This window comes from Sinohyriopsis cumingii, unplaced genomic scaffold (assembly GCF_028554795.1).
Source record: "Sinohyriopsis cumingii isolate HCF-2022 unplaced genomic scaffold, ASM2855479v2 utg000913l, whole genome shotgun sequence".
Classification (NCBI taxonomy): Eukaryota; Metazoa; Mollusca; class Bivalvia; order Unionida; family Unionidae; genus Sinohyriopsis; species Sinohyriopsis cumingii.
Genome location: NW_028315943.1, coordinates 2,471,614 through 2,495,307, shown reverse-complemented (window position 1 = coordinate 2,495,307; position 23,694 = coordinate 2,471,614). Strand labels below are relative to the sequence as shown.

Sequence of the window (23,694 nt, the reverse complement as noted above, 5' to 3'; positions counted from 1 at the left end):
GTAGAACACATGAGTGGAGATGCTGTCATCAACTGACTAGCAAATTAGCACTAGATCAATATATTGTATGCCTTCAAAAGATAAGAGTAGACATCGAGATTTAAAAATCAACATAATAATTTTGATGAAACTTTGCGGACATATGTATCCTTATTACGCAATGTGTCGCTTACCTATGGTATGTGTACCAGACCCCGAACCATGTGCTCAAGGCAAAGATTAGAGGCTTGGATATTAGGACATTCGTGTCCGCTCTATACATCTGGTATTATATCTCAGCCAAATAATTGGTTGCGTGAAACATTTTCTTGATTGAATAAACATCTATTTCAGGTAACACATAGGGTTGAGAGTATTTCCATTAAAACGCACAGGTTTCTAACTTATGTTGGAAAGTCATATGGTGATTTGGACAAATTACAAAGTAATTTCATCATAAAAGAAAATGCTCAAGTAGTAAATGATTTGCGTTCGAATGAAAAATCCAATATGTATTCGTAAATGTTCAAAAGGTTTACCATTTTATTCATTTTCGTTTCATTACAGCATTGATATATGTTGAGTCCCTGAGCTGCAGGGAGGGTAACAGAACACTTTTTAGAAGGGTCCGTTCGAGAAAATAAAGCTTCCTACGAAAATGAAAATTAAATTGTCGATAACGTCAAACCGAAGCCTCTAACTGACCAAGATATTCTCTAATGGCTCAATTCGTTACTTTATCTTTGTCGTTCTTGTTTTCAAATTTGTATGCGTGTTCGTTTACACACCTTGATACTCATTGTTGGTCGTCACCCTTCCTGCTGCTGTAGTGTGTGAGCAATTAAATCATTATTATATCAAAAATGGAATTTCACACATCTAAACTACCTCGACAGCGACTATGGTCAATTAATAAATATTTCCCTGTTCACGATTCTGTCAAGCAACAAATACAAAGCGTCAGGAGTGTCAGTTGAAATTTATAGAAGGTACAGAACAATTATTTAAGCCGGTTACGATGGTTATCGTGGGTCTGCTTCCCACGTTGGAGCACACCGCTAAAGCAACTGAGCAAACCGATAAAGCGACTAAACAAATAGCAGAAAGAACTTTAAAAAAAAAAGATTCTAAGAGAACTCCCAGGTAAAATAACTGGTGATACTTATCAACCACAAACACGTAAAGTACTTGAGGGTTCCGAAGTAGCCAATATATTTCTTATACCAGAAACAGAACTAGAACAGGAGAGAAAACTGAAATAACTAGTAAATTACCGAAGAAGATATTACCATCATCGATAAAGAAATTAAAAACACGGATGAATTGTCTGCTTTTGCCGTGCGCAATATTTTGAAACCCGACTACGTTAATGATACTGTAAGTAGTGATAAATGGTACAAATTGGATATTTCGTTTACACTACGGAGTTGATCAGACCCGAAGTAGTGATACAAGATATATTGCATGTATTAATGGAATAGATAAATATTTTGCATTGTTACAACAACGACAATTCCAATTACAACAACAACAATGACAAAAACAACAACTACAGCAACCAGCCCAAATAACAAGTGAGGAATATGCATGTTCTACCCACGGTGCCACTGGAAGTGGTATTGGTTAAGGTGCCAGAGTGAGTGATCATATTGTTCCATGCCCCAGCAATGTCCTTGCCGATGTTGAACGACTAGAGATTCTGATTGGCGAAAAAAGAGCCGGTAATAATTCCCCAGAAATCACTAATGAAGCAGCTGATATTTTTCAACGATTATTTACAGGCGGTATCATGGACATTAATGTTTATCGGTCTCTTATCGATGAAATCGTTGATGATTACCGCGACGATGAAATCGTTGATGGTTGAGGATATGGATATAGATCAGTGACAAGAAAATAAGATGATCATACATAATGCTCAACATGGACCTGTAATGGTCAGGGTGATACATTCGCGATTACCGACATATAAAGTGATCTACGGAGATGGACTCGGCGATGTTGTTCAGGATCTATTTAGAAGAATATGCCCAAAAGCAATACCAATTGCATAACAATTATCAAAGCTTTTGCCGTTGTTCGTGATAAAGTTATTTGTCCTATTGTTGATGGTGCTAGTAAATCATTCTCGACAATCATGGAAAGACTAGCACGATTAATACGACGAAAACCACAATCAATAAAATTGCCCACTTCTAAAATTATGCGTGCAAGCATTAGTAAAATAATAAATCAAGATTCAAAAAAAAAAAATGACAGAATTAGCTGGTGTACCCATATCAGAAAAATAAAAAGATATAACTGCAACTTTAACAGCAGGCAGTGGTCTTCCTGTTAGACGATAATAATTAATATAAAATGTTCAGAAGTGTACCTGATCCCGCATTTGACATGGACGCACCAATTCTCAAAGATGAATATGTGCGCGATTGTCAATAGTAATCGAAATGAGCTGCAAGTTTATGATACAAGTAGATATTTTTTACCCGCTAAAGCAATTATTGAAATAGAAATTGAAATTCTGAAGACAGATGATACTGAATATTGCGCTGATTGTGTTGATTTTGTCAATAATGTTATTATGGCGTTGTTCGACAGTGCTACATATATCATCGACGGAAAAGATATTGAATCATTTCAGAAAGACGTCGACTTAACTGGTCCGTCGATGATGTTTATGAAGGATACTACTAACCACCTTAGCAACAGACAGTATGATATAAGACGACCAAGAAACAATGCCGGCTGATGTCGAAAACATGATTATTATTATTCAACTTAGAATTCTCAGCATGTCAAATAATACTGAATGATGAAAACATGAGATTTTCACGTGCAATTCCACTGTTCTACATCTTTGGATTTTGCAGAAATGTCAAAACAGTTATTTTACGGAGCCAAGCGTATAGTTGTCCTTGTGCGAAATAGTGATGACAACTATGGAATTTGGCAACCTGCTGGTGATGCTGGTAAAGTAATACTAACAAAACTTGCATTTGGGATGCCAATAATGACATCAACTCTCACTGAAGAACAACATTTGCTTTCTTTTATGGACTCGGGTGGTAAATCAACATTATCATGGTTGACGATAGCCACTGATAGTGTTCAAAATACCATTAATTATTTATTCACATGACAGATAGCACCACAGCATGGTGAATCTGCACCGCGACATCTATTTTTGCCTACCAAGGTACTGAACCAGTAAACACACAAACACACAGTTGAATGATATTTGACAAACTTGGAATTACTGAGGTTTCACTGAGAATAAATGGACATCAAGAACCATCCGAAGATATATTATTGAATTTTGAGAATAATCATGTTGCACATGAATATCATCGTTTGCGACATTTATGAAATGTGATCAAAATTTTGATTCTGGTCTGCTAATATCACAGCTCGATTTTACAACGCTGTATCCGATCTGTTACTTTTCGCTGGAACATCTTGATTTATTTAGACAATCAGTCGCATATATATATTTTCGAGCTCGTGTGAACAGATGAGCTATTGCTAATTACAGATTAATCGCTTTTATACTCTCAGACAAAACAATGTTGCTTGAAAGGTTTGTGGACGAATGAGAATCATTGATGTCCCAGTAGAAAATATGTAATTAAATCGCTCATGATATTATAATGTCATATCATTATGTAAGTGTTAGTCTGACTCCTGGTCAGATTAAAAAGCTACAATCAGTATCAAAAATGAATTGTGGAATAAAAATATTACTGAAATCAGAACAGATCGCAGGTGGTCTGAATAAACTATCAGTACCAGAACGTTAACGCAGGCACCTCAATGACTCCAAACAATCAAGGACCGGCTTACGACTTAATCTTTCTGCGGGTGACATTAAAGACACAACCAAGACTGGTGGTATATTTCCACTTCTCGCAACTATACCAGCGTTAATACCCGCTGAAGCCTCTGCTGTTGCAAAAGCAGCTGCAACTGGTGCTGTTGGAACTGCTGCTGGGATGGCATTACAGAAAACAACAGGAAGCAGTACAAGGAATACAAACTTCCCAAAAAAAGAGGAAAGAGTATAAGACTCCACGGGACACCTCGTTGATTCTTTTTATGTCCAAGGTCGCTGACACAAACTCATAAAGTCGTACACGAATATACAAGTAGACGGCATAGCCATCCACCGTCGTTTCAAACAGATCTTAAAGTAGAATGGTAGATATTTACAGAAGATCTTCTCGCCTGAGTAAAACCAACAAGGCGACTTATCTAAATATGCAACCCTTGACGAGGTCAAGGATGAACTTGCTAATTTGTAAAAATAAAGTCTTGCAAATGTGGACCAAAAATAAAGTCGTTGTTTTTCAGGATAAATAAGGACGATTAAAGTCGAGCAATATCCCGTTGACAGATATTAGTATGTGGGTTCCAGATGCGACCGAAGATAACTTAATGGTGTTTACTAAAAACGGTAAAATTAAAATCTCGAAGGAATTCTAGCACTCATGGGAGAGCTTACTGGATGCATCAGAAGAATATGAGTTATTACGTATGGTGATCTCAATATGAATATAAATACAATTATTAATGTGAGAGAACAAAAAATAGACGATGATGTGGCAACAAAGAGCTACGTAGACAGCAACAACATCACGATCAGAACTGAGATCAATGGTCGTCTTCTAACCACAGATGATACAATGACTGGTTCTCTCAATATGACTAATAATAACATTACTGGTCTTGGAGAACTAGAATCAAGCGATGACGCTACAACGAATAAATACATCGATGATAGCAATATTCCGATGATAAACTCGTTAATGACATTCGATGATTGAATGACCACATTTTGATTCAAATATTCTAATCATGTACAATAGTTTTTAAATTTTCGCAAAAAATAAATATAATCGTTGATGATTTCTTTGAAAATTCAAGATTTATTGGTATTAAATTCTCTGACATCAAAAATATAACCGACAATGTAATATATACAATATCGTCTGGACTAGTATTATGGACACCACTCAATAAATCCATCAAACATCGCGCTGAGGTTACCGGTATATACAGGTTCTCAGTACTCGGTACTACGACATTTACGAAATCTTCCACAAATACATGGTGTTATCCACTAACTGGATCTTCTGGATCTATATTGCTGTAGCAAAATGACGAGGAAGTATTTGCTGTTGAACCCGAAGAAAAAACAACTAAGTTTATTGTACTATTAGGGTCTTGAATTTGTCGCTAAACTGAAACCTACTTAAAATATAATGAGCTCCCCCGTGAACGTTCAACATTACAAATACAATCAAATATGTGAGTGGCAAACCAAACTGAAAAATATCGTTGACGATTATACAGTAAAAGTGAGAAAAAAATATCGCAGACGTGTAGTTGTCGTTGATTTAATTGTATAATCGCTTTCCGCTGTTATCGCTGAAACCGGCGGGTTGTTATCAACAAAAAAGTGACATCGCCAGCATTTGTAACAATTGAGTTTGAGCTGCAACAACAATTGCTGGTGTTCTTAATATCATCGCAAAAAATCTATATGTACAAATACAAAATTGCATGAGTATACAATAAAGTTGCAGACAGCGACGCTAGCATACTCCAAATTATCTTCGTTGATGTCATCAGGCCTTAGCGATGGAATAATATCATATACTGAGTTTACAGAAATGATTAAGATTTACAACTAGGCAATAACTGTGTCAGAATCTACGTCCGATATAGAAAATCGTTATATAAAATCATATTTAAAATCACTGTTCACGAACAACATTATCAGCCGCGATAGAAATAAACTCTCTGGAATAAGTCGTTGATATATATCAGTCGTCGATCAGAACTATGTTAGGATAGCCAGAAATGCTACCTGCTTATCAAGGACCACCAGAACCACAGCGTGTCGACTTCTCCGTGGACAAGGAAATGGTTTGAATCTTCCGGAATATCGATGAAATTATCCGTGAACTATTTCTCGTTTTACTGCTTCTGATGGTAAATTACTTCCTGAAATAATGGGACAATTATATACCCATGATGATAAAATGAATCCGATCGTTGATGAAAAATGTATCAAATCATTTTCGGACCCCATTAATTCCGAGTTTAGACAATCAATCAGCAAAGTACGAAATTTACTTTCCAGTGTTCCACAATACTACAATGATGACATAGAACAACAGATCATTGAAACAATATAACATCTAAAAAAAAGTTAGATCAGACCTTCGTTATGTTAATAAAGATATGCTTGGAAATATGATTCCCTTCGGTAACGAATTCGATGATCATTATACAAAACTACCTAAAACGATTCTTAAACTGTTGTTTCTCAATCATTATAAAATAACCAAAACAGAATTATCAACATTTAAATTACCAACATTTAACACCGACGAGCTAAAAAAGTCAGCTGACGATTTCGTCAGTGAATATTCTCCAAAAATACTTGAATCGCGGAAACAATAGCCCGTCCTCCGAATACTCCCAAGTATAATAATGATCCAATGCGGTGGAGGCAGGCATATTTCACCAGGAATTGTAAATATCACATGAACGATTGGAGTTAATCTTGTATGTGAATCAATTGATGGCAGCTATCAAGTAGATCTTGAAAAATCCAGTCAGGCCAGGCAAGGATTGACATTGGAGAAACTATAAGAGATATTTAGTAGCAATCGAGGCTGTCAACATATAGAACATATATATTCTACTATATATAGTAGAAAAATTTGGATTTACACAAAGCCTGAAGTATACAATAATTACGTCTAACTCTATCGATAGCAAAATATCACATACAGTAAAGCTTTTATATTATTTTGTTTAACGATGAGATCATTATAAATACCATACTTGTTATTTTCAAAACTTGTGCTTTGCACTCTATTGAAGACAATGCAATGGAGTGGAAAATATTAAGGCCGATACCCGAGTCAAGATTAGTTGCAATGTAACAATTGTCTGTGCCAGTTTTAGAAAATAGCAAGCATCGAAGAGAATTTTTATCAAACTAACGATGTATTGTACCATTTTTGGTTCAAGTCTTCAACCTAACATTGGATTTAAAAAGATCAATGAATTAAAGTTTTAATCAGTGATATTTATTATTCTTTGCAAAAGGATAAACTTAAGTAACATATGATGATAGAGAGAGAGAGGGAAGGAGGGAGAAAGAAGCTTGGATCTTAGATCAAAACAGTGATAATTATGATTTAAATCTAAATCATTCTACCACCTATTGCGTGTAGGCAAGAGATGTTAGCATGGAATGAATCCATGCGTGTATTGTGTGTGTGTGTGTGTGTGTGTGTGGAGAGAGAGAGAGAGAACAATTTCTCTATGAAATAAGCAGTTTTAATATCCATATTTTAACCCCAAAAAAGACAAGACATACAGACTTAAGTTTTGTATGTTTTCCAATGAATTACAATAAAATTTTAAGAATACACACGCACGCCGAAACGTATCATATCTATGGGAAATCTGACCATTTTAATAAAAGTTTCCCAAGATTCAATTGGCTCCATAAAAATAAATCTTTGCAAAGCGTAGATGTAACACAAAATTGCTAAAAGGTTATAAATAACATTCAAACACTCCGTTTGGTTCTTGCATTTTTCATTCATCAAAATTTAACATATATGGGTAGTTAGTTTGTCTTTTTGCAATGGACTGACGGTTAACTCATGCAAGGCCAGTCCAGTCAGTTTGTAATATGTGAGACATCCGTACCACTTATTAATTCAAAATGTGGGAATTTAACATTGAGAATATATTTGGTTTTGGGATTCTGTGACTTTTACCATTAAATGTAATGTTAAAAATGTTCACGGATTTAACATTATTGGTGACTATGCTCTCTCATGGGAAAGTTAATGTTTATACTACACCTACTAACCAAAAGGTGGTTTGGAGTTACCAATAAGCATTATATAATATACCAAAACCAGTTATCTACTATCCAATACTCTTATATATACTATCTAACATCTAGTTATCTACTATAACAGCATACACACTATACCATCAACATGTAGTTGGAGTTATCATTACTCCACAAGAACTATCCAACACTCCGTCAGAGTGAACAAATCCCAGATATTTACAATCCAACACTCACTATACAATAAACATGCAACTGTTTTGACCAATATCCAAAGATCTACCACTATCCAGTATCCACACTATACCAGCAGCACATTCTTGGAGTGCTCGATAACCAGCATTATCAATTCATTACCCACACTATACCATAAACACACCATTGGTGCAAAAGTTATTATACCAGAATGTGTAAGCATAGCATCTCAGAGGTAAGACATAAAACTGAGGATGGTTCATGAAATAAGATTCAAACTGAGCAATGATTTTAACTCCTCCATAAAAAAATACTTTAACTTAAAAAACTCTTAGAATAGGTACATCTCCAATGTAAGGATATATAAAAGGTACATTGCAGGTTTATAAGGATCTGGATAAATCCTGCATGTTGCCATGTCACAATTAAGTCACCAATAGTTAGTATTTGATGTTCATCAAATATTAAAAGTATTAATTGTATATAAATTTTTAGTATCTTCATCTGATGCATTTCCATATTCCTTGATGACGATCAAGTGAAACTGATTCATTGTTGGAAATCTAACATCAATAATTTGATGGACTATATGGCAACAGGGGAAGAATCTGCAATAAGAAATAAAACCAAGCAAGGCTGTTATAAAGATGAGCAGGAAATATCATACCAAGCAAGGCTGTTGTAAACATGAGCAGGAAATATCAATTATACAAAAACACAATAAGTGATTTTTATGTAATTCTTGCAAACTTTATCACAGACTTAAAAGTATGGACATTTATTTACTGAGTTAATAGGTCAGACCCATTTTGACACTTCGTGATTTAGAATCTAAGCTTGAGACTTTGTTTGGGATTAATTATAAATGACATTACTTTTGGAAGCTCATTTCTGATTGGATGATACATAAAACTAGGTCTAAGAGTTTTAGAATCTCCAGGTAGTGGACTTGAATTTAACTTTAGGATCCAGTGATCAGATTGAAATTTGAATGAAAACTCCAACAACAAACTCGAGAGTTGCATCCCTCTTACAGGATAAAATCAAAGAGATGAGGTGGTAGTGTGCCAATCATTTATCAAACACTCCCAACTCATGCATATCTCCTAAAGAGTGAACCTTGTCCAGAATGCATATCCTACCAGTTTCCTCTGACAGCATCTTTGCTAGCCAAGGTTCTGATATGTTAATCCTATCTACACCTTGGCAGATTATTTAGATATTTCAGTACTTCAGGTTAGTGAATTTCATTTGATGCACCAGATCCAATCAAAATCAAATTGCTCAAATTTGAACACTGTTCCTACAAGATTGAGAACAGTGTTGCACACAACTGGAATGGACTCATAAATAAGCAATTTTCCCCCGCTGGTGCGTGTTTTTAGAAATACATCCTTTCACTCAAATACACATGTAATGGCTTCTCTCTGGTATATATTAATACTTCGATGTTAAACTTAAAAAGTATCCATTTGCAGTCCATTACCTCAACCATTTTTAGCCGATGTACAATGCACCACTGCTACAGGCTATTGGTTAGTTGGCATTATATATTAAGGGAGACAACTCATGAAATCCCATAGATGTCACTAGGACAAAGCTCTGAAATATCTGTACAATCCGCCAAGGTGTAGTGTTAACACATTGAAAAATTGACTAGCAAAGATGAACTGACAGTGGAAGACAGGCTTGTCAAGTGTCAATTTTCACCCTATTGGACAGGAGCATTTTTGCATGAACTGCTTGAAGAAAATATGAGGATGTATCACGCAAGAAAATCTTTATAGGCACTCTATTCTCAAATATAAAAATACCTTATCCACTTAAGCTGTTGTTAATATCATCCATACTTTCAAATAAGCTTCTGATTTTATTATGAATCTTCTATGAATTTTAGTAAAATTCTTGTGCATGTGAGATTTCTGACAAATTTTTATAGATTATACTTATATATCATATACCTTGGTATGATGTCTTTAATTGTTGAGACAGCCACAGTATTTCAACTGATAATGCATCAGACACAATCAAATTGATATGGGTTTAATACCTGACCAAGCCAGCTCAGGTCAACTGCCTGACTGTATCCTTGGAACATGGGCTTAATAGCCATCCATGACACCTCAGATCAACTGCCTGATCATAACCTTGGGACATGGGCCTGATAGCCATCCATGACACCTCAGATCAACTGCTTGATTGTATCCTTGGGATATGGGCTTGATAGCCATCCATGACACCTCAGGTCAGCTGCCTGATTGTATCCTTGGGACATGGGCTTGATAGCCATCCATGACACCTCAGGTCAACTGCCTGATTGTATCCTTGGAACATGGGCTTGATAGCCATCCATGACACCTCAGGTCAACTGCCTGATTGTATCCTTGGAACATGGGCTTGATAGCCATCCATGACACCTCAGGTCAGCTGCCTGATTGTATCCTTGGGACATGAGCTTAATAGCCATCCATGACACCTCAGATCACTGCCTGATTGTATCCTTGGGACATGGGCTTGATAGCCATCCATGACACCTCAGGTCAACTGCCTGATTGTATCCTTGGAATATGGGCTTGATAACCAAACATGCCAGCTCCGGTCAGCTGCCTGATTGTATCCTTGGGACATGGACTTGATATTGGAACATGCCAGCTCTAGTCAGCTGCCTGATTGTATCCTTGGGACATGGGCTTGATATTGGAACATGCCAGCTCAGGTCAGCTGCCTGACAGTATCCTTGGGAGAGACACTTGGCTGCCATTTCCTCATCATGAAACAGACAATGGTGTTAAAAGTACTATTAAAAGCAACAAAAACCAACATAAAAACCAAAAATCCCACATTAATTGTTGCACAAATAAATTATTTAAAAACATGTACATAACAGAAAATAGAGTATTGCTTCAGCATGTATTGTTTTTGTTCTAGGATGCATCATGTGATGATGTTCCAGTTAAGATTACAGACTTGACAAAATTGACCTTGGATTTCAAGGATTTTGCCCTTGCATTTTCTTTTAAATATCTAAATTTATTTTGCACTATATTTCCAGGACCATGCTGATATGCAGATGGGGCAAGAAAGGGTACATAGGTAGAAATTATATAAATTAAGACCAAGAACATGACAGAAAATGTATTTTATTTAAATTCTATATGTTAATATAACTCTTGTTAAATATGTTTAGACACATGTATATATATATGTATAGATATACATATTAAATAATTTGTAGAAAGACTAAACTTGTACATAAATGACTCAGTGAAAATAACTAGACACCATTTTTAAAGATAAATTTCCTCTGTCTACATATACATTCATTAATAAATGCAAATAGTCATATTGTGATAAAAAGATGTATTTTCTCTTATACAACATGCACAAAACGGCAAACATCATTAACCTTGATCAATTGTCAAATAATGCACCAGAACATCAGTCTCTTTGCTATAAAGTTGTCAAATAATGCACCAGAGCATCAGTGTCTGCACTGTATATTTGTCAAATAATGCACCAGTACATCAGTCTCTTTGCTATAAAGTTGTCAAATAATGCACTAGAGCATCAGTGTCTGCACTGAACATTTGTCAAATAATGCACCAGTACATCAGTCTCTTTGCTATAAAGTTGTCAAATAATGCACCATAGCATCAGTGTCTGCAATGCACATTTGTCAAATAATGCACCAGTACATCAGTCTCTTTGATATAAAGTTGTCAAATAATGCACCATAGCATCAGTGTCTGCAATGCACATTTGTCAAATAATGCACCAGTACATCAGTTTCTTTGCTATAAAGTAGTCAAATAATGCACCAGAGCATCCATGTCTGCACTTTGTATATTTGTCCAACAATGCACCAGAACATCAGTCTATTTGCTATAAAGTAGTCAAATAATGCACCAGAGTATCAGTGTCTGCACTGTACATTTGTCAAATAATGCACCAGTACATCAGTCTCTTTGCTATAAAGTTGTCAAATAATGCATCAGAGCATCAGTGTCTGCACTGTACATTTGTCAAAAATGCACCAGAACATGAGTCTCTTCACATTACAGTTGTCAAACAATGGATCAGAACATCAGTTTCTTTAATACATTCTACTACTTTATTACTGCCTTCTCTAGTGGGAACTGTTTTACTGTAGGACTGCCTGATTGATACAGCATCCAAGTGGGGCCACTATATCCCCACCAGACAACAGTGTAGGAAAACATCTGCCAAGTAGTGTGAAAACATATGACATCAGGTATGTTGCACCAGTGGTCACATTAACAGATTTAATAATCAGGCCAAGTATACTAATGTATCATAAAGTCAAAGAGAAATGAATATTGTCATATATTAATCTCTGTACATGCAGTTAGCCAATCAGAAAACGAGACTTTTTCCTATGATGTATTAATCTTCATTTCAAGTGAACATCTATTTGTGGTCACATGCAAAATATACATGGTATTTAAGGCAATGTTTCCAAACGTCCCTTCAATAATGTTCAGAGATGCATTTTCCCATCAAGAGCAACCATTATTTGGTCAAGAAAATTGTCATGTACTGATAAAAAACATATTAACAAATTTCAGAAGTTACCGAAGCCATCTCTTTCACTACAACAGTTGATGAGTTCAAAACATTGTGTATGATTATTGAACCTGTTTGAAGCAATTAGTTTTTTGGGGGGTACATTGCCATAATAAATGTTCAACAAAAGTTTGTGAAGACAGATCAACATAAGTAACATGGATTTGTCTGCCTAGATTCTCTTCAAACTGGGATAGATCTTTCTGCATCATGTCACACAACAGGATATTGAGACTACAGTTCTATCTGCATCATGTCACACAACAGGAGATTGAGAACTACAATTCTATCTGCATCATGTCACACAACAGGAGATTGAGAACTACAGTTCTATCTGAATCATATCATACAACAGGAGATTGAGAACTACAATTATATCTGCATCATGTCACACAACAGGAGAGTGAGACTACAGTTTTATCTGCATCATGGCACACGACTGGAGATTGAGAACTACAATTCTATCTGCATCATGTCACACAACAGGAGATTGAGAACTACAATTCTATCTGCATCATGTCACACAACAGGAGATTGAGACTATAGTTCTATCTGCATCATGTCACACAACAGGAGATTGAGACTACAGTTATATCTGCATCATGTCACACAACAGGAGATTGAGAACTACAGTTCTATCTGCATCATGTCACACAAAAGGAGATTGAGACTACAGTTCTATCTACATCATGTCACACAACAGGAGATTGAGAACTACAATTCTATCTGCAACATATGATGTTGACTTCAAGCTAATACACAAGTACAAGATTTGTTTAAGATTTCCTATGTAATGACATTCAGAAATCAGCAGCTCCATACAATTATATCAATACATCAAAAACATTTCTAATATATTAAAAAGAAAGAAAAATATTTCATAACTATGAGTGCTGCTTTCATGTTAGAAGCTAATGACTGGCATAATATATTATTACAACCACACATGTCTGATGTATAAGATCCAAATGATAGGAATCCTTGATTTTTCAAATAAGACTAAAGTATATCCAATTAAATGTCCATGCCACACACAGCTATTTTCATGAATTGCCATAATAACTGTGAGGTCTTTTATCTTAGAATCCATGAAAAACCTTCCCTGTGATACAGAGAATATTGATATTTAAAATATTCTATTCCTAAATTTCCACAAGAAAATCAGTTCAATAATTTTTAATTACTTCAAACAAATTAAAGAAACATAAATAAATTAAGCTCCAATACATTTAGCATTCTCTTCCCTCTTAATATTCACAATATAAAAAAGAGTAAGAAAGGAAACATGTACTAAGCATGAACACTGCTACAAAAAACAAGTTAGAACAAGTCTAATTCTATGGCAGATAAATGCATTATAATTTAATCAATAAATCTACATGAGAGATAATAAGACACTCAATCCTTAAAGGCTGTGATTTGAAATTTAATTATCTAGGAATACTGCCAATATAACATGCATTTGTTATTTGCCCTAAACAAATCATACTCTTCAGAACAAACACAAATGGGTTAGTTAGATTCAGCCTTAAAAAATAAACTAAAAACTAAAAAAAATTTAAAGATCAATTTATTCCTTCCCCATTTCTTCAAATTTTCTAATTCTAGGTTTAAAACAGATTGCTTTCCCTGTATGTCATGTAAGTATACACAAGAGACATTCTAAATCATTCAAATGCACACATAAAGAGATCACTATGGTAAATATATATTATATCAAAATTCTAAATTAGTCTCTATGGGTTTTCTTTTCATGACATATATTTGACTACTCTATAAGTTTGAAATTAAAAGTAAATGCACTAGCAAGTTTAATAAATAACAGTTTATATCAATCAACAATTATGCATTCAAACAGAACAAAATGCTCAACAGAAATTGAGTATATTTGATATATATGTTGCTAATGTAACATAATGGTTAGAAGCCAACTTTACAGTCACTATCAAGAAGACCTAGGCTTTTATAATCTCACCTAACAATAATCAATATTAGGTACAAAACTTAATGACCATAATGGAAATACAATTAAAAAACACTATAATTTTCTTTAAAGGCAATTTCATTACAAAACGGTCATGGATTGAGCATGGTTGAAAGAAACTCATCATAGGACACCCTTCCATTGAGTTTTTCATCAAACTCTGTCAGAAGATGGTAGAAGTCTTCATTGCTGAAAATAACATTGCAGGACACCAAAGCTCTCTTAAAATCTGCCACGTTTAAGTATCCTTTATTGTCCGTGTCCAACCGTTTAAATGCTCTTCTTAGACTCTTGTGTTCTTTGATCAGCTATGGGTGGAAAAAACATGAAGGAAAATAAGTTTCATATATATATATATATATATATATATATATATGCTTATAAATACTTATTTAGACATTATAATTGATTATATTTTAATTTTAATATCGGTCATGAAGAGTCCTATCCTATTATGGTAAAAAAATTGAACATCAATAAGTCAATAAGCATGGAAGAAAGGCCACATTTAAAAGGAATATTATGTAATATTTTAAACGATATGACTTAAATATTCTCAACAATCAAGTATTAATCAACATGAAATTGTCTCGCTTCATAATGGTGCAGTACCTCATTGGACATGATCAATCAGTCAGTTTTTAATAGACAATACTCCCTCTTACACTAAAAAGACCTTTGAAAAAACTCAGATGTTTTGCTGTTTTGCTGTTTTGTCAATTTCACTATGAGTATGAAAAATTTCACGGAACTCTATATAAGATTATAATATTTCCATGAAGAAATGCAAGCTTGGCCTTTATGATCATGTCATGGTTCATAATCTTCACTCTTGATCTGAAAATCACATTTGATTTTTAATTCTGCAAGTAATTATCAAATCAACAAAATCATGTCTTTTTTCAGAACATAAATGCATACATATTTCTGTACTGTTTTCCTAAAATAGATTCATAATAATAAAAAGATATGACATAAAAGTACACAATTTGAATAAAAGTGAAAAACAAATCCAGATTATGTTTATTGAATTTTATTTAATGAATTATTCTTTGAACTGCAAATTTTTCTTGAATAGTCAGAACCTTTAAAAAGAAAAGTACAAGTAAGGCATGTTTCATGAACAAACTATACTTCTACATTCTAGATGTATATAGGTGTAGATTAATTTTGACTAGTATGATGTCTTTTTTCCTTTTAATTGAAGAAACTATACTGATTTCATATTTATGACTGAAAATTGCTGTCTGATTTTCTTTCTAGAAATTTTAAACTCAAAAATCAAAATCTAAAGAATATTTTGTGAATTTTAGACATATATTGTCCTAGCTTTCATGCAGTTCTCATTTTCCTTATACAGTATTAGGATTTTAATGCATCCTTTATTAGCCTTTTACTGTATCTGATATTGGCATTTTACTGTATCCTATATTAGCATTTTGCTGTATCCTATATTAGCATTTTGCTGTATCCTATATTAGCATTTTAGTTTATCTGATATTAGTATTTACTGTATCCTATATTAGCATTTTATGGTATCCTATATTAGCATTTTGCTGTATCCTATATTAGCATTTTAGTTTATCTGATATTAGTATTTACTGTATCCTATATTAGCATTTTATGGTATCCTATATTAGCATTTTGCTGTATCCTATATTAGCATTTTAGTTTATCTGATATTAGTATTTACTGTATCCTATATTAGCATTTTGCTGTATCCTATATTAGCATTTTACTGTATCTGATATTAGCATTTTGCTGTATCCTACATTAGCATTTTACTGTATTTGATATTAGCATTTTACTGTATCTGATATTAGCATTTTGCTGTATTCTATATTAGCATTTTACTGTATCCTATATTAGCATTTTGATTGTATCCTTTATTAGCATTTTACTGTCTCTGACATTAGCATTTTACTTTATTTTATATTAGCATTTTAGTTTATCTGATATTAGCATTTTGCTGTAACACGGATTAGCATTTTATTGTATTCTTTATTAGAATTTTAATGTATCTGACATTAGCATTTTGCTGTATTATATATATTATCATGTTACTGTATTGTATATTAGCATTTTGCAGTATTCTATAATAATATTTGGCTGTACTCCGTATTAGCATTTACTGTATCCTATATTAGCATTTTGCTGTATTCTTTATTAGCATTTTACTCTATCCTATATTAGAATTTTAGTTTATCTGATATTAGCATTTTGCTGTATCCTATATTAGCATTTTGCTGTATCCTATATTAGCATTTTGCTGTATCCTATATTAGCATTTTACTGTATCTGACATTAGCATTTTGCTGCATCCTATATTAGCATTTTACTGAATCTGATATTAGCATTTTGCTGTATCCTATATTAGCACTTTACTGTATCCTATATTAGTATTTTACTGAATATGATATTAGCATTTTAGTTTATCTGATATTAGTATTTACTGTATCCTATATTAGCATTTTACTGTATCTGATATTAGCATTTTATTGTATTCTATATTAGCATTTTGCTGTATCTGATATTAGCATTTTATTGTATTCTATATTAGCATTTTACTGTATCTCATATTAGCATTTTATTGTATTCTATATTAGAATTTTACTGTATCTGATATTAGCATTTTGCTGTATCCTATATTAGCATTTTATGGTATCCTATATTAGCATTTTACTGTATCTGATATTAGCATTTTATTGTATTCTATATTAGAATTGTACTGTATCTGATACTAGCATTTTACTTAATTCTGTATTAGAATTTTACTGTATCCTATAAAACATTTTTCTGGGCAACCAATCTTTTCATCGACAATCGTATAAAAAACTGCTGTTTTAAAATTTGTTTCATTATCTTTTCATTTTGTAGATTTCATTTCATCAATTTCATTTCTTTAACATCATTTAGCTGACATTTCATTTAGTTGCAGTCATCCATCGATATTGATATGAACATCAAGAAATGGTATTATGAAAGTAAAACTCAAGAGATAAATAGTTTAGAAAAGTTATTCAATAATATTCACTATATGCATTAGACATAAAGATCAATTGTTCTGTGTCCAATATTAGCTTTTCCCTAAATCCCACATTGGCATTTATAATTTCCAAATCCAAATGCCTCTAATATAAACTACATGCTGTATGTACCAAGTAATAATAATTAATAATACTTTATAATTAGCACAAAATGAGAGAGAGAGAGAGAGAGAGAGAGAGAGAGAGAGAGAGAGAGAGAGACTGTTCATCACTATCAGAAAATACTTGTATTTAACTTTGTACACTAGTAAGCAATACAAATTATTAAGTAGTGAACAAAGATTAGAAACAAACCAGAAGAAAAAAAATGATCTGTTTCAAAAAGAAAGTTAATGTCCAAGTTAAATACCAGTCCTTTGAAGAAACATAATGCACTGACAATTCAAGTATGAAGTTTGTATATGAGAAACCTGAGAATCTGAATGACAGATGATTGCAGAGGGAATCATGAAACATGTAAGTAGTGAAATAAAACTTTAAAAAAAACACATTTTATTCCATGTAAGGAGCTTTGTTGTGAAATACTCCATCAAAAATATTATTACTCTGGTGGAAAATATGAAATGAGATAAATGACTTCTTGTCTGATATACAATTTGTTTTAATTTATTTCATATATTTGTACTGACTGAACTATCAGTACATATTCAGCAATCACAATCTCTATAACATAAAACATAACCAGTTAATTATTTGTCATTATTTTATATTCTGCCAAATATATTCAGTAGTCCTTACATTTTTGCAAACATAACTGGCTTGAAACTAATAAATCATCATTGGTACATATTTTGTTTTGAATGTAACAATCAAGCCTTTAAAAAATATCAAATTAAGTAATCAATATACTTTTCTGACATGTCAATCAACCATGTGTTATGTACATTTAATCTGAGTGTTTAATTTCTTTTGTTCACAATTATAGATTGTAACGACCTACCTGACTAGTGATATTTACTTTCTAAACAACATAATACATAGCTAATAGTTGTCTATCATTGTAGATTATGTATTAAGATAGTTATTAATAGTAAACATGAGTACTTCAGTTTGAGTTATAGATACAGTCTTGATTCTTGCTTAAGAAGGTTCCAGAAATTAATTTTTCATTAAGATGATGAGTATTTTCAGAAAATGTTAACAGTGGCCTAGATCAAGTGGAGGGTATGTATATATGTCAGGATTACTCATTCCTACCTTAACATCTAAAGTGGAATCAGTCTTATTGTTGTGTTCAATATTTATCTGAGAAGATTTATTTATTTAAATTTTTAATTGGAATTACAAAGAGCATAATATCCTTTTTGGACTAAATCAATATTTCAGGATTATTGTGAATTCATTCAAGGAAAATTATATACTGTACATGTATTCCTACCCATTTATGTTGGCATCCTCGGGCCCGAGGAAATATTGTCAACATAGGCGGATGTCAAGATAAGTGTTGGGGGTTCTGCTAAAAGTTAAATTTGTTAGTAAGGGATGACCTGTCATCAGTGAGTAGCATTTACACTTTGCGAAAACAAAGAATGGAAATTTTGAGTATATTAAGACAAAACCAGTGTGAAATACATTTGCATATTGACAAATTACATTTTGGCTACCTCTGAGTAATAGAAATCCACAATAAAATATTGCATCGGTCACATTCTGATATGAAAAACATTCATTATGATATTCAATGTCGGCATTAGCACATGGTTGCATAGTTGTTATTTAAAAGGTTCAAGTATATGTACTTAAATTGGCCTAGATTTTAGTCAGTCTGTTCCCCTCTTATTGAGGCTATCGAAGGGAAGGGACTATTCACAGGGAAATGAAAACCTGTCAACAAGTTGGTTTACAATAAGCTTTTTCGCAAATTCTTTTGTTTTTTGATGATCATATCACGATCTATGGATATAGTGGAATGTGCAATGCAGGTTTCATTGAACAGTTTTGCTGTGTCCTCCTCCACCTCTTCAAATTTAGCAGTCTTCTGCTTCTTCCTTTGGGGAGCATAGTTACCTTCAACATAGTCTTTCTTTATAGACTCAGCAGCTTTCATCAATCCCAATGTGGTGTTAAGTTTAATAGAAAATTTTTCACAGACATCTTTGCGAGATGCTCCACCTCAACTTCCTTAACAGCCAGATATTTACTTTCCAGAGACTGTAAATTTAATCTGCATTTTACACTGCCATTGGTAGTCATCATAAATATAAATAAAGTTAAAAAGGAAACTTTCACAGCAAAATAAACTTGTTTTAATCACCGATCACTTTGGAAAATGCAAGAATCTATCAGATTTAATTGCTTTTATTTATGTCGTCATGAGAGGTCAACTTTATAGGACCAAACCAAAGCCTGTGCTTTTATCCGACTGTGACATTTAAGCCTGGCAGCAAGATCAACTAATTGTTGAATAAAGTACAGGTTGGAACTGGCCACTTGCCGACATATATGATTAGGTGGAAAAATTAAAGCCTGATGGCAAGATCAACTAATTATTGAACAAAGTATGGGTCAGAACTGGCAGCTTGTCAACATAAATGATTAGAAAACAAAGGATTTGTTCAAGCTGGGACCAAGGCTTCTGTTGACATGTGCGTTTATTTTTTATCTTGACGTCGACATAGGCAGTTTGTCGACATAAGTGGGTAGGATTATATATATATATATATATATATATATATATATATATATATATATATATATATATATATATAGTGTGTAAGGATCTTGACAGTCTTTTAGTTGTGGCAATATTTTTCTGCCCTTGGGGCAGGTCATAAAGGAATAATCAAAATAAAAAGATTACATGTGTTTATACATAGCCCTGACCTCAGTAAAGATACACAACAACTTTCAGATCAAAAATATTTTAGAAACTGTTGGAGAGTTTCAAAGGGTGACAACTCATATGCACATCTACAGACCACCCTCTGTCATATCCATAAGTTTCAAGTCTTTATCTTGAACCATATAGAAGTAGGAAGCTGATACACTACATTACTAATGGATGAAAAGATGGTGGGATGAATTAATTAAGTACAGATGAACATGATGACATATTTCCCAGCTTTTTTCAGAAATTGTCAGAGGAAAATTTAGATAACAATTTTGGTCAAAAACATTCCCAACAAAAGCAATCTACACTGAAACAAGAGACAAAGTTAAGCAAGGCTGTTTTGAGCATGAATTCAAATAGAAACAATTTAGAATTAGAACACAGTCTTTCCTTTAACAGTTACAGATTTCAGATGACTGCTTACAAAATGTTGATCATTTGTGTTAATTGTCTTCAAAGGTTTATTTAAAACAATACAAGATAATAATCAGCATTTTATTAAATTACTGCTGGTTTAATTTCCAGCTTTTCAATTAAGACTGATCACAACTTAAGCACTTGAAACCTCAAAAAATGGAGAATTGATTACATTCTCACATTCAAATGCAATACAGCCACAGCTTTAGAAGTCTCAGCAAAAAGATGGAGAAAAAACTAAATAAAATCATTACACACCAAATGATTGGAAACCGAAAATAAAGTAAGAAAACAGACTGATATTCTAGCTCTAAAGTCTAGTTTTTGCTCAGTTTACTTCATGAGATGTATAGTTCAAACACCAAAAACTAATTGCCAAAGTTAGATCTTGAAAACCTTAATAAATAATTGATAAAGAACGTTAGAAAAGGATTCCCTGAAGTTAATATTGTTAGACATTTAAAAGCTATTATTGCAACAATTGCTCTATAAAGTTTTATATAAATTTTAAAAACAGCTACCACATGCAGAAATTAAAAAGAAATAAAAGAAAAGTTGATATGATCTCAATTTAAGAACATATATTTCCTTGATATACAATTTTGCATGCATGATACAGGAAGATCTAGACTAAATACAAATATACAGTGTTTCTATATCACCTGTTTTCTCATGCTTTTGAGAACCATGTGTACAGTTGTAGACACCAACTGTTCATCTCTATTTTGCTGATGATGCAAAGTGTTAAAATGTTAGTAATTAGTGTAATTATACATAATAAAATAACTTGCTCTAAAAACTTAGCAATTTCTATGCAGTTAGATCTAGAACTTTGCTGTATTATTATACTATCAGTAAAGTGAAATGTTCCTCTACTTTTGCAGTGGTCATTTTGTTATTGAAAAGTTATCGAAAAATCAAAAGTATTCCTATTCCAGCATTTACATAGTATTTAAATAATTAACTATTAGTAAATTAGATAATTAACAAAGAAAAAACAACCCTGACATTAATTTCAGTTTTGAAATGGGTCAAGATTAAAAGGTCAGTGATATTTAACAACAGTTTTCTACCACCAGTACCAGACCAGAAAGGTTTCTACCACCAGCACTAGGACCAGAAAGGTTTCTACCACGCGCACTAGGTCCGGAAAGTTTTCTACCACCTGCGCTAGGTCCAGAAACTTTTCTACCACCTGCGCTAGGTCCACAAAGTTTTCTACCACCAACACTAGATGCAGAAAGGTTTCTACCACCAGTGCTAGGTCCAGAAAGGTTGTACCTTTTGCATAGTTCTTCTTTCAATTTTCTTTTTCCATTCCTTTGACACAGATGCAATATATTAAATTTTGGAGTAATCATAATGGACATTGCTGATATTATTTTTGTTTCTTTTAAGCCAGTAGGAGAGTGATCAATGTCACATGCATGTAAAGTGTTTAATATTGTATTTTTACAGGCTTGTACTACAGTAACTATTCAATTACAGTAATATACTGTTGCAGGTTTAAAGTGCATTTAAGACAATTTCCAATAGCTTTTGGTGCCAGGTCTACCAGAGTGAACACGAACACCCAATCCGTTTGATATTTATGAATATAGGCAAAGTAACAGTATTTTAAGACATGAGTTTCAGCATAATCAAGATATTGAAGTTCAGCAGGCAAATGAAACCGATTCACTAGGTGTTCACAGAGTGTTGGGTAAATGACACCAATTCACTTAGGTGTTCGGACACTGTTGTACTGATATCGTTTCTCAACTATAGCATGTTAATAGCTAGTGAATAGATGTTCTTTGCTTTCTTGCCCTGCAATATTATGTCTGAATGAAACTGTGACTGTGTTTGCCTCATTACAACATTATGATACAGTAAAAAGATCCTCCAAAACAGAAAAAAATCTCAAGAAAATTTAATCCACATATCAAAACTATGAGTGTTGTAATAAGTTATAAAACAAAACAATAATAACTGGCCAAGAAAATGTATTGTTTAGTCAACTTTATATAAAATATTCACTCTAATATATTGTACGGTTTTTATTCATATGCAGTTTATTAACTTAAATTTCACATAAATTTGAAAACAGGATATTCTATATTACGTTCATTAAAATCTGTTATGTCCACTCTGGTGTTACAGCATATTAGAATTCTGTCTTAAGTTTAGTTAACAAACTTTTGTATTCATTTGGTTCCACTTTGTCATCAATTATTCCACATACACTGAATTTCACACAAGAATAATGAGACTGAAAAGTCAGCTGTGAGAACTTTTTCACATTTGTTTCCATACAGACCTCAGCTTTTGCTAAATTTGACAATCTTGTGCATTGAAATGACCACAATATACATGTATTTAAAATTGTTATTCTTTGGGGAAGAGTCATATGCAAGACTTTGGAGACCTACTTTGCTAATTATGTTCAATGTAAATTTGAATTACCAGTGTATCATTATCCTTGTAATGTTTATATATGTACTCGTGTATAAATAACAGTCTTTTCAGATAAGAAATGTATGAAATGCATCTGTTAATTCAACCTTAAATTATACTAGTAAATTATATTTTTTCAAAAGCCATAATTATGCTTAGAAATTAATTCTACAATCCTTTAATTTTAATATTTTACAATATAATGGTACTATAAGGAATCATAGCCATAATTTGAATAATTCCATTGTGTGAAATGATTGGAGTGTATTCTGATTTTTAAGGGATTTTGGCACAAAAATTTCAGCCAGTTCTGAGAGTAATTTCTGGCTGCAAGTGGGTA

General features: G+C 33.0%; 1 protein-coding gene across 6 annotated transcripts in view; it reads right to left on the bottom strand.

Annotated features, from left to right (window-relative positions):
* Nucleotides 1-11,182: 11,182 nt before the first annotated feature.
* LOC149773039 (EF-hand calcium-binding domain-containing protein 6-like) overlaps nt 11,183-23,694 on the bottom strand; it is a 92,992-nt gene continuing 80,480 nt past the window's right edge. For 2 of the 6 annotated variants that reach the window (XM_089946899.1, XM_089946903.1), the window contains 2 exons: nt 21,581-21,646; nt 11,183-14,932 (listed from right to left, as the gene is read on the bottom strand). In XM_089946899.1, coding sequence (XP_089803025.1) covers nt 14,717-14,932; nt 21,581-21,646 — 282 coding nt within the window. In that variant the 3' untranslated portion in view covers nt 11,183-14,716. Of the gene's footprint in view, nt 14,933-21,580; nt 21,647-22,199; nt 22,239-23,694 lie in introns of those variants that run through there. The other 4 variants (XM_089946900.1, XM_089946901.1, XM_089946904.1 and 1 more) reach the window with 4 other exon arrangements.